General features: G+C 36.4%; 2 protein-coding genes across 11 annotated transcripts in view; one reads left to right on the forward strand and one right to left on the reverse strand.

Annotated features, from left to right (window-relative positions):
* Nucleotides 1-9,108: 9,108 nt before the first annotated feature.
* Nucleotides 9,109-15,305, forward strand: LOC131324266 (serine/threonine-protein kinase STY13-like). Of its 2 annotated transcripts, none has more exons than XM_058356161.1 (6): nucleotides 9,109-10,492; nucleotides 12,800-12,921; nucleotides 13,190-13,380; nucleotides 13,487-13,661; nucleotides 13,931-14,065; nucleotides 14,953-15,305. In XM_058356161.1, the coding sequence occupies exons 1-6, from the start codon at nucleotides 10,120-10,122 to the stop codon at nucleotides 15,157-15,159; spliced, it is 1,203 nt and encodes a 400-aa protein (XP_058212144.1). In that variant the 5' UTR covers nucleotides 9,109-10,119; the 3' UTR covers nucleotides 15,160-15,305. The 2 variants fall into 2 exon arrangements, with proteins under 2 accessions (XP_058212144.1, XP_058212145.1); XM_058356162.1 differs by lacking the exon at nucleotides 14,953-15,305 and adding an exon at nucleotides 14,777-14,858 and having other exon boundaries at nucleotides 9,204-10,492.
* Nucleotides 15,306-16,136: 831 nt separating this feature from the next.
* LOC131324267 (protein RDM1) overlaps nucleotides 16,137-20,459 on the reverse strand; it is a 63,224-nt gene continuing 58,901 nt past the window's right edge. For 5 of the 9 annotated variants that reach the window (XM_058356172.1, XM_058356168.1, XM_058356165.1 and 2 more), the window contains 2 exons: nucleotides 18,004-18,172; nucleotides 16,137-16,666 (listed from right to left, as the gene is read on the reverse strand). In XM_058356172.1, the coding sequence (XP_058212155.1) occupies nucleotides 16,299-16,666; nucleotides 18,004-18,154 (519 nt within the window). In that variant the 5' untranslated portion in view covers nucleotides 18,155-18,172 and the 3' untranslated portion in view covers nucleotides 16,137-16,298. The other 4 variants (XM_058356163.1, XM_058356170.1, XM_058356171.1 and 1 more) reach the window with 4 other exon arrangements.

Consider the following 20,459-nt stretch of genomic DNA (forward strand, 5'->3'; position numbering starts at 1 on the left):
GAGTCGGAGCCCTATCATGGAAAAATTATTCAATGATCTTGAGGCACTGACACGTGATGTTTCAATACCCTTCTTCACCGGTCCTTTATTTCATTTAAAGTCCATATCGAAAAATACCGAAGGTGGAGAGGGACCGGAACACATCCTCTCGAGGTGAAGTAGGTTACAGGGTTGGTGCCAGTTAGCTGATCGAAAGAGGGAAGAGCGAACGTTAACACCTCTCATCTTATGAATTCCAACCAGGGGGAATCGTTAGTTATCGGAGGTGAGGGCAGCATTTCGATGATTAAATGTGGTGGAAAAGTATGGTAAATATGGGAGTTGAGGCATCACGTGTCGGTGTCGCAGGCCACTAAATAGATGCTCAGAAAGCAGGAGCTAGCTGACTGATGCAGTGGAGTGGTTGAAATTTGGAGGCCTGATTATAAAATTCTGCCCTCCAATGATGGGGTCGGAAATAAAGTGAGTAATGTCTTCACATCTCAAGCCATTTGGTCAAGGTTAGATTCCAATTATCCAATTATAATACGCACGTAACTGTATATAAGCTTAATTAAGCCTAGTGTTTGACTAGTTATAATCTGCAAATTTGTACTCCAAAGTCAGAATTTTAGGGACCCATTTCATTCACATTATCGTGAATGAGATTGATAATTAATGAATTCACGCCCCCTACATATATAAAACCAAGTATTTTCTTTATCACTTAAAATAATTACGCATAGAAGTAACTATCAGCTACAAATGGTCATCTGTATATAAGACACTCCACCGAATATCGTCCGTTGTTTGAAAGGGACAAGAATTGGTTATTTATGTGTTTGGCTATATCAGACTTACGAAATATGAAATTCACAGTTTTTTACTTCAAGAAAAATGCGGGTATACAATACTTTGAGAGAAGTGCTATTAATGGTAAATCCTTTACTACTCCATTTAGAGATGCTAGTTCTTTGAAATTACCTACTAATTCTTTGAAATTACCTACTAATTTCTTAACAATAAATATGGCCAATCGAACATGATCTAGATGTAATAAGCTAAAGATTAATTGGTAGTTTTTGGAATGCAGAGTGTCTCAGACCAATTTACGCACACCTCGAACTAATCCGAGCAAGCTAAAGACTTGTTTTGGCGTAAGAAGAAAACAAGCAGGTAATGTGGAATAGTGTTTGTGTACTTTGTGATTCTCGTACATAAGGCCAATATTATTGAATTTTAATCTCCTTTTGGGTAGGCTGGGGAAATGGGTTTTGTGGCTTTTGTCTGACCTTGGGAAGTACTAGGCTAGTAGAAAGTTTGTTTTGTTTTGTTTGTTTTAAGAGAAGGTCCAAGTACAGTCCTAGCATAAAAAGATAACCTAAACCATCAGATTTGTCCAACCTATGCTCTCTCTGTCCAGATGTTCAGTGGGAATAAATTTTAACCAAGATATATAAATGAGCTTAAAAAATTGTTTCTTGTTAGTTTGTACTTGGAATCTTACTCACTGGATATGTATCCTTATTCCTCCACGTTTTGACCTTAAAATTTTCCAATCTTTAGCTTGAATTGGTAGGGTTTTTGAAAGTAGTGGTTTTGGGTTCAATTTCCCTGCAAAGCAGCTGGTAGAATTGTACCTGTTCTTAAAACTAAAAATCCTAAAACCACAAACAAAAACGTGCAAATAAGTGTGCTAAAACAAAGAGACATTACAAAGTACGTAGGTGGTGATATATGTAAGAGCGTTGTCATCAAGAGGAGAGGTGTGTAGGAGCTCGCGGGGTTCTGACAACCCCAAAAAGTAACAAAGTGTCCACAATCCACATCATCGAATTTATCTTTCTCATTGAAAATTTTGCAAAATGTTGTATTCAAGTTCATCTTTCTCATTGGAAATTTTGCAAAAAAACTTCATGACACACATCATCAAATTGAAGTATGCGAGTGTTCTAATTATAAAACACACAGACGCAATAATTACATCAAATGCACAATATAAGGCAGTGGTAAGTGCATCCTTGTTTGCACAATATAGAGAGGGTTTTGGGCTGGACTATAATATTTTATCTGGGCTTTTGGCTTCTTATTTTCTAGGGCTTTGTCCTTTTCGGGGTGTTTTGGACTTCATTGTTGTATTCTGGTTTTGTGGCCTCTGGGTGTTATGAGTTTTGTTCCCATTTGGCTATACTCCAACTTTTGGTTGAATTTCCCTCCGCATTTCTCTTAATAAAATGTTACTCTTGCCTATAAAAAAAAAAAAAAAAGGCCTTGTTGAAATTTTTTCCTCTCCTCTGAATTTTTAGCCGCTCGAGAATAAAAATCCTGGCTCATCCGAAAACAAGTCAAAATAGGGCTAAATGGAACAACTCACAATCTTGGATTAAGATCCTGAGACTTATTATAATGGGCTTGGGACAAGCATTGGACGGTCAAAGAGTCCATTTACATGTGAAGGTTTTTTATTTTTTACTTTTTTGTGTGGTAAGTATACATGTGAAGTTTGTCACAAGATTCACAAAGTCACGTAGTGCGCGGGCGGGGGCAAGAGTTGGAGCGCGAGCGTGAAAAGCGTATTTTAAAAACCTCCCAAAATACTTAGGTTTCTGAATACGAGAATTGAGAGCTCAAACACAGATCATTTAGAAAAGATTATGCGACGAAGCTCGCAACTAGCAAGTTTACAAGCATGCACAATATGCTTTATTGAAAAGTGAAAAAAGAAAGAAAAAAAAGATTTTCGATTATCCTTTGGGAAATCCTAACAAGATCGACATCATCCCATTTTACTAGGTTTATTTCTGTTGGGCTTGAAGAAAAAAAATCAAAGGGAAAATGACGGCCAAGGACATGTTTTGATAATTAATACCTGTCAAGGACATTTTCAGCATTAACAAATGTTCTTAATTTATCATTGACGGATATTAATTATCAAAACAAATCTTGAGCTAAAAGCCCATAAAAAGTAGAAAGAGGTCCATATAATGACTAAAACAATCCAAAGGGGTGTTTGGAAGCCCCATTATCTCATTGTGCATTTTTGTATTCTCATTATTCCTTTTAGAGTTCTGCTACACACACAGCAGATCTATGCACAGATTGTGCACAGATTTTGTTGTGGGGCCCACCACGGGTCCCACACAAATCATCCGAATCGTTCATTAAATGTAAAACATTTTTTAAAGGGTCCACGTAAAAAATAAGCTCAATCCGATACCTATAAATACTTCATCCAACCATCTAACTTTTTATTCAGATTTTCGGATAATGAAAAGTTATGTAGCTGGATCGAGCACCTATAGGTATCGGATTAAACTTATTTTCTACGGGGATCCTTGAAAAAACATTTTACATTTAATGAATGGCTCGGATGATTTGTGTAAAACCCGTGGTGGACCCCACAACAAAATCTGTGCACAATCTGTGCACAGATTTACTGTGTGGGTAGACTTTCTGTTCCTTTTAACCCTATCCTTTTGCATAAATCCTTTTTGCATCTGAACACTTTTTCAGATTCTGATCACAATTTATAAATCTATAGTATTATTTATAATCTAGAATCTAGGATTTTAAAAAGTAAGGTTCCGTTTCTACTGACAAAAAACACTAAAAACTTAACGCATTTTATCATCTCGTTTTTACTAACAAAAAAGTTTCAATATTTTATCATCTCGTTTTCACTAACAAAAAAGTTGTCAACAAACCTGTTTTTGCTACAGTAACTCTACTCACAAACTCATCAACAATTTATTCATTACCTGAAACACCTAACAACTTCTCAACCACAAATAAAAATTTACAAAATTTTCACTACCGAAAACACCCCTAATTGGCTCCTAAAATACCCCTAACTTTGAACCTAATGTAAGGGGTGAGACCGGAGAAATGCTTGTATGATGTTCCAATGAAATGACTAGTTTATGGCTCACAATTCACGCCAAGAGGTAGACCACCGTTCTTAGGCCACGTTTCTACTAAAAATTTTCACTATAGGTTTTGGACTTTAGTTAAGTTTCCATGCCAAACTAAAACTTATGAAAAGAGACTTTAGTTAAGTTTCCATGCTAAACTAAAACTTATGAAAAGTTACGTTGTTACCATTAAACTAAATATTCAATACATTTTCTTCCACTAACTCAATATATTTTCTATAACTTTTAGTTTATTAGAAACAACTTGACTACCAATAGCATTAGAAGTACTATTGAGATTTTAGATTCCTTAGATTTCCTTATCAGATACTGGATTTTGTTGTGTTGTTTAAACTTATAAATCATATAGGTTCTATCGATGATTTTTATTGTTTAATTAGGGTTTGTCCGTGCCTAAAGGCATGACACAACGTTTTTTGAACACAACTAAAATGAATTACGAAACTATTGACCACCCCAGCCAACGAAGCTGATTTATGCAGGAAGATTTTTTCTTAAATTAGGTTTAGACAGAGTTCTTCTAGCGTATACCCATGTCCGAACGCAACGCATTCTAAACAGAGTCTAAATGAATTATCAAACCTCACTTTTCCCCTTTCTTTTTCTGTTTGAAACTTTCGGTTCATTGTAGATAACCACGATCAAATGAAGAGGAAAACAACCATCTAACCTCTTTGGGTTTGGTTCGGTGAGGTCGGGCAACCAGGAGCAGGGAGGGTGGAGAGCAAAAAAAAAAACCTAGATCAAAGGAAGAGGATGAGAGACATAGGATGGCTTACTGAGATGTTTGTGGTGGAGAGAGATTGCAGAGGGAACAAAGAGTCACCATCAATTTGAAATTGGAAATAGACGCTTTAGAAGAGATTCCATCTATTTTTTGCTCAAAAAATGATAAGTATTTATGAAAATGACATTTTATATAATGGAGGGTGGAGATTTATGAAAGGTCCTTGGATTTATGTATGGGATAAGATTCAAAAACTAATCTAGCTTATTATATAGATTACTAGGGTTTGTCCGTGCCTAAAGGCACGGCACAACTCTTTTTGAACACAACTAAAATGAATTACGAAACTATTGACCACCCCAACCAATGAAGCTGATTTATAAAGGAAGATTTTTTCTTAAATTAAGTTTAGACAGAGTTCTTCTAGCGCATATCCATGTCCGAACGCAATGCATTCTAAACAAAGTCTAAATGAATTATCAAACCTCACTTTTCCCCTTTCTTTTTCTGTTTGAAACTTTCAATGTATTGTAGATAACCACGATCAAATGAAGAGGAAAATAACCATCTAACCTCTTTGGGTTTCGTTCGGTGAGGTCGGGCAGCCAGGATCAGGGAGGGTGGAGGGCAAAAAAAAAACCTAGATCAAAGGAATAGGATGAGAGACGTAGGATGGCTTACCGAGATGTTTGTGGTGGAGAGAGATTGCAGAGGGAACGAAGAGCCACCATCAAATTGAAATTGGAAAGAGACGCTTCAGAAGAGATTCCATCTATTTTTTGCTCAAAAAATGGCAAGTATTTATCAAAATGCCATTTTAATAATGGAAGGTGAAGATTTATGAAAGGTTAAATATAGACCCTTGGATTTTTGTAGGGGATAAGATTCAAAAATTGATCTAGCTTATTATATAGATGGTTCTAAACACTGGCAGATCAGACCATTAACATGATAAATGGGCATATAGTAGTCATTGACATGATAAATGGGCATACAGTAGTAATTCTAAGGCAGCCATTGACATGATAAAATGGGTGTACAGTAGTCAACCAAAGCATGAATTCTATCGTCTATGATGTTAAGGTTTTGAGCAATGATTTTCAAAGTTGTATGTTTTTGTTTGCTCGCCAATCTTCTAATTCGGTTGCGCATACTTTGGCTAGTAAAGGTTTAGTGGGTTGGATTGTAGTCTTTGGATTGAATCCTCTCCTGTTTGACTTTTTGATCCCTTGTCTAGGAATGGAGATTCCTCATGATGTATTTGGTTTGTGATTTATAATACCATCTGTTATCGTCTAGACAAAAAAAAAAAAAAAAAACACGTTGTAGATAAGACCATTAAAAGTCATAAGATTTTAATCACGATTTTTGCCCGCGATTGAAGGTATGCCTGAATTGATATGAAAATTCGTAAGGCGTAATGACGTACAAGATAACATCATGATTTGGATGAACAAGCGTGGTTAAAACTTATAAAGTGCTGTTTAAAATTGCGGTCAATTATTCTATAAGATCACGATTTGGGTACAAAATCGTGGTCAATCATTATCAAAGTAAAAATATCAGCAGAAAATCTTGGTTTATGAATATAGAATGACAAGTAGCACTCGTTCATTTATTATTTTCTCTCACTATTTTTCTTTTGATTTTTACAAATTGTTTTCGATCGCAGGCAGCTAATGACAATGAGAAAACTAATAAGTATTCATCATTCATAAAGTTACATGTTCGAATTCCACAAAAGCCAAACATTTCAAAACTTAGGAGTTGCTTGAGGGGTTGTTCGATCGTTAGCTTCCAGGCACCAGAATTATTCGAGGCAAGCGCAAGCTGACCGGACATTTAGTTTTGAAAAAATAAATTAATTTGATATTGCTAGAAGTATATCCCTTGGCTCCTGATCCATTTTTCTTGGGTCAACACTCAACTCTAATTTCGAGTTAAAGATTATGCTAAACTTAAATCGCTTTTCCTTTTAAAAGCAACTTGACTTGACTTCAAAGCATCAAAACTGTCGCATTCACAATATCATACGGTCATACCAATTGGTCAAATCGATTCATAAATTTCACACCGTCCCTTGGTTAATTTTAAGTTCATTATATTCGATTTTAGGACATTTCATCGTAAATATTTCATTGGCTTTCAAAAGTCAATGAACTGTGTGTGAGAATTATTCCCATTTTACCCTTTAGATTGGTTTATTTATTCACCGTAGTTTGAGCTAGATGGCCGGACTGGACTCTAATCGGTTGAAGAATCTACCATCTTCGGAGTAATTGGGCCTTAGGCTCAGGGTTTACTCCATATCTTTTTGCATCAGGTTAATGACAATAATCATCGTTTTTAAAAATCTACGATACACATATACGTATCTTACGATTTGTGTCGTCTCCTTCGGAGAATGATACGTATTCCATCATGTATCCTTTTTGTATAAAAATCCTACGATACGACCGCGTATCCTACGATTTATATGTGTATCCTAATTCTGTACTTATTCCACGATTACTTATTCGAAAAAAGTCAGACCTTATTTCAAGAAGCTGAACTCCAAATGCATTAATCTAAGCCATTTGATCTAATTATGCCACCTTTCACACCATTTGATAGAAATTCAATCTCCATGTAGGGTTTGTATAGAAGAAAGAACCATACTTCGATTGTGTTTTGTCTGACTTTACTTTTCCTAATAGATGGAACATAATGTAATAGGCACAGACTTGAAATTTTGCATTTTTTTTTTTAAATGTAAGTTACAAAGTTTGTTGGTGTTATTAAATGTATCTACTTTTTAATTATATATTAATTATGATTAACGCTATTGAAGCATAAATTAAATTTAATTAAATTTAGTATTTTCACAAAGCTCCAATTGACAAAATCCAAATATGATAGATATTATCGAAAAAGATATAAATATCTAATTTTTATAAACTATAAAATATTTAGCTCTAGAATATCTTTGTGAAATATTTAGAGTTTTTCCCCCTTGTGTGCACACAGTCTCAAATAAATTTTCTTTTCAATTATTATACTCATTTTTTTTATCTCTCTCTTCATTTATTGTCCCAAAAACCTTCCTCAAAACTTAAACCAAACAACTCCCAAAAGCCTAAACTAATGCAATTCAAGTGTATTATTTCACAGGTCACCGAAGCTTCGGTCAAATGAAATCCTAAAGGACACCTTTGATTTCGGCTGGGATCAGGAATTTTGAGAAATATTAAACATCTGTTTCATGTGAATCATGTGATTTAATGTTGTGCTAATCTTTTTTACTATATTTATCGACTCTCACTTATTTTAGAAGGCTGCTACACACACAGATGAAAGCGTACAGGTTGTGCACATATTTTTTTGTGGGGCCCACCACGGGTCTCATACAAACGATTCGAGCCGCTAAGTAAATGTACAACACTTTTTTAAGGGTTCTCGTGAAAAACCAGCTCAATCCAATACCTATAAGTTCTCGATCTAATCAACAAATTTTTTATTGAGATTTTTGGATAATGAAAAGTTAAATTATTGGATCAACCACCTTTAGATATCGGATTGAACTGATTTTTTTACGGTGACCCTTGAAAAAGTATTTTACATTTACTGAATGGTTTGAATCATTTGTGCGGAACCCGTGGTAGATCCCACAAAAAAAAATTGTGCACAATTTGCGCAAAAAGTGTCTGCGTGGATAGACTTTTTGTTATTTTATAGATTAATTAATTCCCCAAAAGGATTAGCCAATTCTAACATAAGGATGTTATAATTTCTTTTTATCTCATCTTAATCAGACATATATACAAAAGTAGTTTAATACTCCCTTTGTCCCGTCCTAATGAACAAGTGACGACATTTTCTCAGATATAATTAATGTATTCTTGTTCATACTTTTTCAAAAAAGTCTCGTACTTTGATAACTAATTGAAATATTTAAATTGGTATGATAAAATTGTAAAAACTACTGACGAAAGTAACTTATTTTCCGAACCAACAAAATAGTACTCCCTCCGTCTCAAATCGGATGTCAATTTTTGATATTCGTGCCAATTTCAATTCCTTATATCTTTCAATATGGATCTCAAATAATATGTAATATGGATTTTATTTAATAGTTCTAGATTAGTTCTATTATACAAAATTTTCAAATTCATGAAAAACATTATAGATTGAAAGATATAAGCGATGAAAAATGATATGAGTTTCAAAAATTGTTATCATTTTTGGGACAGAGGTAGTAGTATTATTTTTCGTAAGTTATAACACGAAGAAAATGTACGATATATCTATATCCACATATAATTCTCTTGGATTATTTCCTATACTCCATGATGGTCCATACATTTATTCTATTTTAAGTAATGTGCGGAAATGTGAGGAAAGAGGGCATTTTGGTCTATTCACACATGCTAGAGAATTCCGGATGTACCCAAAAAAAAACACTATAAAACCGAAAGTACTACGGGGGAGCACGGAACGAGTACTTTCTTGTTCTCTCTCTGTCTATCTCTTTATTGGATTTTTCTTTCTTCTTTTTTTTTTTTGATAATTCTTTATTGGATTTTTCGAAATCCCCTACTAAAATTCCAGCCCCATATTAGGAAAATCCCCCGCGCTTTTCTCTCTCTGCTCCCCTTTACATCTCTCTCTCTCCTGTTCTTGCTTCCCGTCCATTGCTGCCAATCGGCCATGCCTATTTTGTTTCTCCATCGCACAAATCCTACCCTTCTTCGCCCCCTACCTCCATTTCAAGAAAAACCTCCAAACGAATCGAGTCTCATTTGAATCACCAAACCCTTTTGGTCCAATTGGGTTTGGTCAACCTTTTTTTTCTCTCTCTCTCTCCCTTTCTTCATTTTCTTGGATCTGAATTTTCGTTTCTGGGTATCTTTTAATTTTTTTGCGTAGCCGTTTGTTATTTTTAATAAATTTTGTACGTGCCATGTGTTGGGAGTTGGGTCGTTATCGTGGTGTTTACTTTTTTTTTCAATTATTGGGGTTTTTTATTTCTGAAAACAGGAGATGGTTGGTGATCAAAATCTAGGGTTTTAACTTTTACCCAGCTCAAGTTCCTTTTTTTTTTTCCCCCAATTTTTAAATTGGGTTTGAAAGTCTTTGATTTGTCATTGGGTTATTTGGTCAAAATTTGACAAATTTGGGGCTTGGTTGGGTGGTTTTAGTTAAAGTAGTTTTCTTTTTGTTCGATCTTAAAGAAGCTAATTTTGAGAGTGTTATTACTAAATTTGCATATTTTGTTGACTCAACCATGTGGTTTTTGTGGGTTGATTCACATTCATCTGCAATGAATCCAATGATAATGATGAAAAGTGTTTAATTTCCCTTGTCAAAAGTCATTTGTTCTTCTGTTGCATTTATGGTCAAATCTTTCTAGGATTACAGAAATAGCAATAGATTGGGTTGAATTTGTCTGATTGAATTGCTTGATAGTTGTTACTAGATTTCTTCTATAGGAGTTGGTCAAAAATGGATGTGAAAACAGATGAGAATGTTGGAGAGAATCTGAACCCCGAGAATTTGGGCAGCGAAGAGGGGATGTTGAGGTCAAATTCAAGATTGAAGAGCATAGGGAGCTTGAGTGGTAAAAATATGTTGGTGAAGGGTACCGGGAGTTTTAGTAGCAAAGACATGTTTTTTCGAGCTGACCAAATTGATCTGAAAAGCTTGGATGTTCAGTTGGAGAAGCACTTGAGCCGGGTCTGGTCGAGGAACATAGAGGCAAACAGACCAAAGGAAGAGTGGGAGATTGATCTGGCTAAGTTGGATTTAAGGTATTTGGTAGCTCGAGGCACTTACGGTACCGTTTATCGTGCTACCTATGATAGCCAAGATGTTGCAGGTATACGCAGTCTTTCGACTTTCTAGCAATGGCTTTTGCTTGATCAAGTTGTTAGGAAAATGGATGAAATGTGCAGAATACTTTACGGTATAATATAACTTGTTGGTGGCCTCCTACCTTGTTTCTTTAACTCCCCTGCTAGAGCCTTTTCATTTTCATATTGATTGGAGGTGCAATTCTTGTTACATGTTGTGAACAAACTTAAGTCTTTGTTTCGTTTTCGCGTCTTTCAAAGGACAATAATCGAGATATTGCTCTATCAAGTTCTTCTTTCAAAATTTGATTAATTTGAGAATCATACCAAAATAGTTGTATTGTATTTCTGTGTTGGTTTGTTATGTTGCTATACAGAAGTGGTAACTTATAGGGTGCAGCTTTAGAAACCGTGGCAGTTACTAAGATAACCTTAATTAACATGGAATTGCGTACCTGGTCTAATCAGTACTAATGACATTTACATTTGGTTAGTGAGTGAATCGGGCTGTTTTAGAATTAGCGTATTTGTAAGGTAGACTACTAGATGTGTTTTGTCGTAAACTTGAAGTAACTCGAAAATACACATATCTACTTTGCTTTAGATCAGCTGTTTCCTTTTGAACGTAGGATCACTTAATGCAAAGCTAGGAGACTCATACTCCGTAATTGTTTTGTTCGGCGCATGCGCAAAAGTTTTGTATGCTCATTTACGAACTCATAAACCTTGAATCATTTAATTGCAAATAGAATGGTTGATGAAATAAGGTGATTTGCACAAACCAAATGCTACTTCAGGTTGACTGTGATATTTGTTATCATAAATCAGGTGTTGAATTTTATTCAAGTTTATGTTGGCTCTCTTTGATAGTTTGAGGTATTCGTTTTCTATACAATTATTCAAGTACAAAGCACATTGGCATAATGCCATGATGACATGCAAAGAGGGTAGAAATGGAATAAAAGAGCTTTGTAATACCCATTACATTGGATATAGCCAGCTTCGGGAAGATAGAGAATCCTGCCTTAGGCTAGCAACGTGTTTCCTAGTAAGAAATCCTCGTAAGAAAAAGCACTGGTGGTACCCTTGGCGCTGATGTCTACAGAGGAGAATGGTCCTAGATGGGTTCGATGAAAGCTGATAATATCCACCACACAATTTTCTTAGAAAGATTTTACTTTCTTTAAAATAAGAAAAGGCTACCCAGTGCATGAAGCTCCTGCTATTGCAGGGTTTGGTGAAGGGTTGGATCCTTTCTGCGGCCTGCCGCAAGTAGAGAGGCTGTTTTTGCAGTTCGAACCCGTGGCCACCAGGTCAGATTGCGGCTACCTCACCGTTGCCCCCAGGCCAAAGTTGGCACATTGGTAGCCTGCTTATTCTCTAACTTGTTGACCCATATTGCATTACAAAATCCTTAAAGAGCATGACGGCCACGGAGTTTCTTTACATGGATTCTAGTTAACTTGGTAACTCTGTTGAGTAGAATTTACACAAACCTGGAAATCCAATCAAGGACAATACCATGAAATTGATCCTTCGAGTTTGCACCATTATAAAACATGTAGATATCAAGGGAAATTACTGAGATGAACTTGAGGAAAATGTAAAATGGAATCTTAGCACCTCAAATTTGACGGAATGTCATGATTATTCATCGAGTCTTATTTCATTCTCATTTAGAAGCTCACATGCTAATTCATGGTTCGATCTGACACCGCAGATTGGAATCCAACCAATTCTCAAACTTTTCTTTTCACCTCAATTTTATTCTCTGCCTAGAATGGGAACAAATGATTCTTGTACAAAAATATCCTTATAATACTAATTGGTCACTCTATTGCACTATGGGTTTTTTTTTTTTGGCTGCATGCTTGCATACCTGTTGGTTGGTTGATTGGGTGGTATCAATCTCAGATAGAGCATCTTTTGCTATTGTCATGTCAAATTATGGTCGGTAATATATGCAGTTGGGATTAGTTTGTAATTGAAGATTGAGAGCAACTAACAGGATATTGGGAAAATAATTGGTGGATACCAATAAAATGACTTTTCAATGGGTGAAGGGCATAGGTTGCTAGTGGAAGGAGAAATATATTTCCATATGGGCCCAATAACTCATAAGTTTGAAAAATTAGCTATAGTAGAGTACATCAAAGGACTGCTGATAGGTGTTTGAAATGGCATATGTACTCAATGAGAAAGATGCATAGAATTCTAAAACCATTTGGAAATGGAGAAAAGTTGTCAAAGATTAATGTTTATCATGAGCTGCCTTGTTATACATGTGCTTGTATTCGAATTCCTTATTTTAGTTTGATCTTTTCTTATTATAGTGAAGCTGTTAGACTGGGGAGAGGATGGCATGTCCACAACTGCTGAAACTGCTGCTTTGCGAGCATCATTTCAGCAAGAGGTTGCTGTTTGGCACAAGCTTGACCATCCAAACGTTACTAAAGTATGAACTATGCTTTCAACTTCTTCATATTGTTTTTATGGTTAATGAGATGTGTAAACATAATTGTTACAACCATTGGGTAAGGTATTTATTCTCCGTGATATAATTTATTTTGTTTTGTTTCATAACACTGAGTTTAACACCAGCTGAAAAATGCTTAATGTTTTAAATCTTGCTGGAAAATGCTCTTTTATCTAAGTTTAATGATGTTGCCCTTCTAGATGCATAAATAATGTGGTATTTCAAACATCTGAGTGCTTCATTGCAGTTTGTTGGTGCTTCAATGGGGACCTCAAATCTTAAGGTTCCTAGTGAAAGTCTCACATCCCTTCCATCAAGAGCATGTTGTGTTGTGGTGGAGTACCTTCCTGGGACTCTTAAAAAGTTCCTGTATTCAAACAGAAAAAGGAAACTTGCCTTGAAGGTAGTGATTCAGCTTGCTTTGGACCTTTCTAGAGGGTGAGTTTCCTTACAGTCATTTCACAATTAAAAACGTTCAAAAAACTCCCAACTATTATTTCAATTTTTTGTAGTCGATAATTGTTACTTTCTAAGTTTTGTGCAGATTGAGCTATTTGCATTCACAAAACATTGTACATCGTGATGTCAAAGCTGAGAATATGTTGCTAGATGCTCATAGAAATCTTAAAATTGCTGATTTTGGTGTTGCTCGTGTGGAAGCCCAAAATCCTCAGGACATGACTGGTGAAACTGGAACCCTCGGGTACATGGCACCAGAGGTACTTGTGTAATTGAAGCATAAATGAGAACAAGATTCGAGGTTTAGAATACGCATCCATAACTTTGTAATAAGAACTGCCAACCAAAGTGTTAAGAGGCAAGTTCTTCAATTGCCGCTACATTAAAATATGATGGTCCTTTGCAACTGGGAACCAAAAATCAAACCAGGATTTATATGTTTTGTGTCAAGAGAAGAATGTAATATGTTTGGTTCTCTCTGCGTCTCGTCACATTTAAGAGGAAAGACTAATGAAGTACATCTTTGTAGGTTCTTGATGGGAAGCCTTATAATCGAAAATGTGATGTCTACAGCTTCGGCGTATGTTTATGGGAAATTTATTGTTGTGATCTTCCTTACCCGGATCTTAGCTTTGCTGAAGTTTCATCTGCTGTTGTACGACAGGTCAGTTCAATGAAGCTTAAAATAATGCCGCTTACCCTGCCTTTCTAAGGATTGATTATTGAATTGTCAACATTCCATCATAAAGAATGCTGTCATCATTTTTTTATCTGGTGGTTTTGGAAACCTTAAGAGTTAAGTCGTTTCATTTCATAGGAATGTACATTTGAAGTGATACTTCTTTGTTTCAGTCTTATTTAACTGTGACCAGCTTTTGCCGTCTAGGACTCCGGGTTTATGTCATCATTTGTGTGTTAACCTGTTTCACGCTGGCCGTTTTAGCAAAGACTTAAAAGAGTCCTGGTGATCAAGACTAGAGACTTGTTTCGTCAAATGCCGTCGATTTCGACATCGAATTTGTACTATATCTGTGATTTTTTAATTGCCACAAATGTTGATCCGATAAAAAAAGAATTCTAAGAAGGAATTGCATAGTGTTAGTTTTCCTTGATCGAGGCCTGGATGGTGTGGATTGGGTATTGTCCTAAATATCATTGCTACTTAAACATATTTTAATTTACACTTTTATGCTTAACGTCTTTGCTAATTAAATGTGGTTGTGCATTAGGTAATGAGGTTCCTAAATACTTAATTAAATTGACATATTACTAGACGCGATGGAACTTTTCTCTACTTCCCAATATAAATTAAAATTCAAGGTGTGTCTCACTAATTCTTGGACATAAAACTATGATCACCCATTCACTTTTGTAGCATGGTATGATGATGGCCTGTACTTTTTCGTGCTGGAATCCCTAATTTACCATGATTCCTGAAAACTCTTAACTTTGTTCAAGTATGTCTCCGTCTTTTTGATGGTAGCTTTAAGTGTTCATTTTATTGTATCCACATTCTTGGTTGGAGTTGATATTGTGCGACTGTGTTGTCAGAATTTGAGGCCAGATATCCCCAGATGCTGCCCAAGTTCCGTGGCAAACATCATGAAGAAATGCTGGGATGCAAACCCTGAAAAGCGCCCCAACATGAACGAGTTAGTGAGTTTGTTAGAAGCAATTGACACTAGCAAAGGAGGGGGAATGATACCGGAAGGCCAGGGCGGTGGCTGTTTTTGCTTTGCTCCAGCTCGGGGTCCTTGATTCGTCTATTCATCTGTATTTCTCAATGACATTTTCGGGTTGATCATGTTGGTGGACAAGAGATGAAGATAATATGTCGAAGTTTCAGGATTTTGTACTTCAAATTGCATTCAAAAGAATAAGTTATAGCCATCCGTGTTTTTTCCTGGGATTTTCTTTTAGTCTTGCAAATTAAAAGATGTGATTCTCTAGATATTCTTACTGAAGTTCTTGAAAGAGAGGGGGATCACCCATCATTTTGGCCAAGACTGGACCTTTTCAGGTCAAAAACAGAAATAGAGGATCATCTTCTTGGTGCCAAGGAGTTCTTCGATCATTGCTGATATACAAAGTTTTCACATCTACCGGGTGAGATATCATTTGGTGAGAGAGAATCAGGGAGAGGGCCTGCTTTTCTTCTTTCTTCCCTGAATGTGAACCATATTTGGCCTGCTTTTTACTTTCTTCCCGTTTTTCCTGAATGTGAAGCTTTCCGGACAGCATTGCGCATTTGCTCCAACTGAATGTGAAGCTTTCCAGACAGCATTGCGAATTTGCTCCAACTGAATGCGAAGCTTTCAGGACGGCATTGCGCATTTGCTCCATCAGTTGGAGCGACGACGTCAGTTTGTCAAGCTGAATCTTAGCCTTTGATAACAACTTATGCTAATGTCAAATAGCCAGAATGTTTGGAGTGTCCAGTGACCGGTCCAGTTACAGGCAAATTGGAGAAAATGATAAAAAGGGACAAACTCGAGAAAAGCCAAACCCTTACAATATTCAAGATTTTTGAGTTATGGCGCTCTTATTTTCTTTCAGTTTTGGTCTATATGCTTGCCATGCTACGATATGTTTCACCAAGCACCTGTTTTCTCCAGGTTTTCCTATAACAGAAGGGATGTGCTTTTTCTCTGTCAATTTCCAAAACTGGTGCAAAACATATAATCCAGTATTGCACAAAATAAACCAACTACTACTACTATCGGAATGGCAAGAAGTTTATCAAAATCCAAAATCCAAAGGTTCCATTTTGTTAGCGACGGGTGATTAAAGCTACAAAGCATTATGGTTCTATCGTTTCACAAAGAAAGAAAATAACAGCAAAAGAGACTCATAAACTAGTGCTATTTCCAGAGATAAACAATTTCCCTTGAAGATCTTCACAGCTTTGGGAAAATAGGATCGATAAAAGCATGGGGCCTCGGATCAGAGAGCCAGAGTTTTGCTAGATGATGATGAGACGTCGTGAGACGATGAGTTTCTTCAAGAAGCCAAATGGTGGCTTCAGCTTTACAAGGATGAATAAGGGTGTCCAAAGGTATATCTTCATTCTCAGAGCCAATTCTCATTTGGTCCCACTGTTTTACGAGAATGTTGGTGAGGTAATGCAGGGGTTGGCCATATAACTGCTTAATGGATTTGGATAATCCAATCCATGAGGTAAACGGAATAACGGAGCCACGCTGGGTGGGAATCGGAACCTGCTTCATGTAGTCTTGATACATTTCCGCCCTTCTGATCACCACTTCTGCATTGTAAAAACACACTTCATTTCATGGCAGTGATAGTGAGAAAGTAGATTAGTTGTGTGAAAACGTCGAAAGATTTCAAAACCGCTGAAAATACACAGAGCAGCAAAAGGTGCAACGAGTGAGAAGCGAAATTTTAAATAAAAACCGTCATGCTATAAAATACGTTTTCATCTTAAGGGTTCTCTTTAAGGATCTGTTTGGATCAACAATGTCAATACGAATTCGCGGAGTGAAAAGAAATCCTTCTGCAAATCCCTCCACAAATCCTTGATCCAAATACATCCCCAGACACTCCTCCACTGTAAGCATGTATTCTACTATCCATAATCATCACAAATGGCTTTTCCAGAAATACCACCTGATTGAATATTTAGCCATATTTATTTCATAATGGCTATCAATGGAACAAATTCCAGTCAATTTTAAGTCACTATCAAAGTTCATATTTGAATTTTGTGCTGCATGCACGCCCACGTGATTATTTTGGGATGAACTTGGTATTGAAAACCAGCTTATTTCAAAGCAACCTATCATATTAAGAAACAACAAAGGGGTCAACTCTTTTGTGAGCGGATCACAAAATATCTATCTGTTGGTGACAATCTTTCAGGTTTATGAACATGGCAGAGTCTATAGAGGATTCGCAACAGTATTCAAGTTTGTGAACCTGACTTATGTGCCCCACAGGTTCGAATACAGAAAGTAAAGATCTTCTAGCTGTTTTAGGATGACCTACGAAAAGTGAAAGACACCTAAGCCTACTGATTCTGTGACTGCTATCAAGTCTGAACAGCTAGATTGTCTACCACAGCAGCACAGGGTAAATCAGTTTGATAACAAGAAAAGTCTCCATGTTGGCTCCACTGTTCCTTGAGCAACTATTTAAAACAGATAGGTTGAGTTTTTCTTAATTTATTCCACATTCTCTCTCTCTCTCTCTTCTTCTTGAACAATTTTCTCAGAAATCAACCACATCCAAAGTTTACCAGATAACAAATTCAAATATCAAGTGTGTGAATTTGCCCTTGTTCTTTTCCAGAAATAGTTTGTCCATTATTATTGTTGACATTGCCGGATTACGTCAAATTATAGACACTTATGAAGATTCCTAATTCAGAATCACCTTCAAGGACAATATGGAAGATTAAACATCAAATACCCATGCCAAAATGCCTCGCCGTATACTTGGCAGGAACATTAGTTTCCAAGGTACAATACAGTTCTCATATGGTAATTATGACATGGCAAAACCTTCAGGATGTTGTGGTGAACGTGAAAATGGAAAACATATCCAATAACCAACCAGGTACCAGATGAGAGATGATGTGAATACCTTCAGAACTTTCCTGTTCAGCAGGTTCATCAATTGCGACGTCCTTGTTTGCTTGCTTGTTGTCAGATCCATCAGCTTCGGAATCAGAAGAAGAGGATTCATCTGATAGTATGACATCCACCTGATCATTCCATGGTACTGGCCTCTTCATGGTTTTTAGGAATGCAGTCTTGGAGAGACACAGTCACTTATTAGGTACTATGATTGTATAAAACCTCCAGAAAGTTGAAATGGTACAAAGAGCAAAATAATATGTAAAACTAAACAAGAGTCGCCTGATTAGATGCAAGACAAGTACACATGGAGCACTCCAGGTGCACATATAAAAACTCATTCCAACGAAAATGATATAAAACTAAGGACGTAAACCATGTAGAAACCTGAGTCATAGTTTCATGTCACCTAACTGAAAGCATTAATACCTTACAACTTTGAGTCTAAGATTGAGCTGTGAAAAATTACCGAATTGATAGCAAGAGGATAAGGAAAATCTTCCCTTGATATTTATACAACCTTTCACTTTAAATTGACCAGAAACCCCACCTGCATTTGCCACATCAACCTTTTTGTTTAACAAAAGGCATTTAATAGTATGTCCCATCAGTTCGGAACAATTTCTCGTCCTTTTTTCTTAAAGAATTCTCAATTGTTAGTTGGCATTAGACACTTTTGATGCCAAGGATGTAACCCTGTTTACCAAAATACTCAAAAAAGCATCTCTTATTATATAACAAGTTTTTGAAGAGTGTCATGATAGGGTAATATTTCGATTGCATATTAGTTAGTGAAATGTTAGTGTTACAGGATAATAAAATATCAATACCAAAGTGCCTGAGATTTTGCTTCCAATAAAACAATCATTCATTTTCAGAACACAGACACAATAACTCCCCCACATACAAAATCCTAAAGCCTGATAAGCCAGGCCAACAAATTTCCAAGTACAAACTCGAACAACAAGGAGAATGGAAATCCAACCAAAATACATAGACTCAACTAGTGTGTTCCCACCCCCCAAACATGGTTGCCACTTCAAAATTTTTCCCAATCCTCAGCGTCTTCAATATCTCTTTTTCAAGTTGTTGTGAGTAGGTTATATTCTTTATGGCCTGACTGATCTTTCTAGCTCCCGTACATATGGGAGCAACTTTTGTTTAAGGGTCATTTACACAGCATACACTATAAACTGATGCCACAGCTAAAATACTAAGTATAATCATTGGTGTAATTACATAGCTTACACTATCTAGTGATGATGCAACTAAATGTAATCATTAATGTGATTATTGATGAGCAGCCGTTGAATTAAGACCCATCGCCATACTTAAAAGAATGGTCATCTCAAGGTGATATTACCCTATACAAGAAGAAGAACAATAAATACAAAGACATAGTAAAGGGAGTAAATATGAAGGAAAACTCAACTAACACAAGCAAGTTGCAACAAACTTACATGCACACCAATGCGAGCGGGTGTGTAAGTTGCAACTTGTGTTACTAGTAAAACTGATTCATCAACTAGCAGCCATTACATCAAGACTCATTGGCATACGTGAACGAGTCATTTCACCCTGAGATGATATAGGGAAACGTTCGCCTAAAAGGCGTAAGCCATAAGGTGCTATTTTTGCAAGAGATTAAAAGAAACACTTGCATACATTTAGAAACATATTCATAAGAATGTATTGGGAAGGATTCATCCACATAACCTGCAAAGTTGAGTCTTACGGTGCAACTTATAAAAGAAAAGAACTTATAAGTCTTGCATAGCTAAAAACGACTATTACCAACTTCCCCAACTAAATTACAAACATGTGATGCTTGCCCAGTTTAGGTCCTGCATTAGAGATGCGCCACATGTAAAGAACTCCAACTAATGAACCATGTGAAGAAAATTTAAGTGGATGGATTGACTACTCACAAGTGTCCAATCACTCAAATCAAGTTGATATTTGGAGTGCCTGACAGTTGAAAAATATGGTAGAAAGCATTAACAAAATCGTGAGTCCCACCAAAGGGGCTACAGGGTGAGAAAATTCTCTCTGGGTGCAAATTGATTCTACCCCACATATTGGGGAATATAGGCATCTATTTACCCATCTACACGAATATAAAGTGTCTCTAGAGGTGTAAAACATTTTTAGGCCAGGATTTTGATACATATGCGCAATAGTTTGCCAAGAGATATTTGAAACATTGTCATTTAAAAGTTACTACTGGTAGAGAATATGGGTAGTGTCGTGTTGCATAAACTGGATTCCACTTTCTAAGATCATGAGTCTAGTGGGTCGTAATGATTTCTTCTATATAAATCTGGTTAGAGAATAAGAACATGAGCCGGGTCACAATTAGGAGTCTTCCGTTATGAAGAACAAGAGGTCATGGCTGATCAAAAAATAAAAATAAACCAAGAGGTCACGTTCTCCTTGGAGTGAGCCATTTGGAGATGTGGAATG

The sequence above is a fragment of the Rhododendron vialii genome, chromosome 4a (genome assembly GCF_030253575.1).
Source record: "Rhododendron vialii isolate Sample 1 chromosome 4a, ASM3025357v1".
Classification (NCBI taxonomy): domain Eukaryota; kingdom Viridiplantae; phylum Streptophyta; class Magnoliopsida; order Ericales; family Ericaceae; genus Rhododendron; species Rhododendron vialii.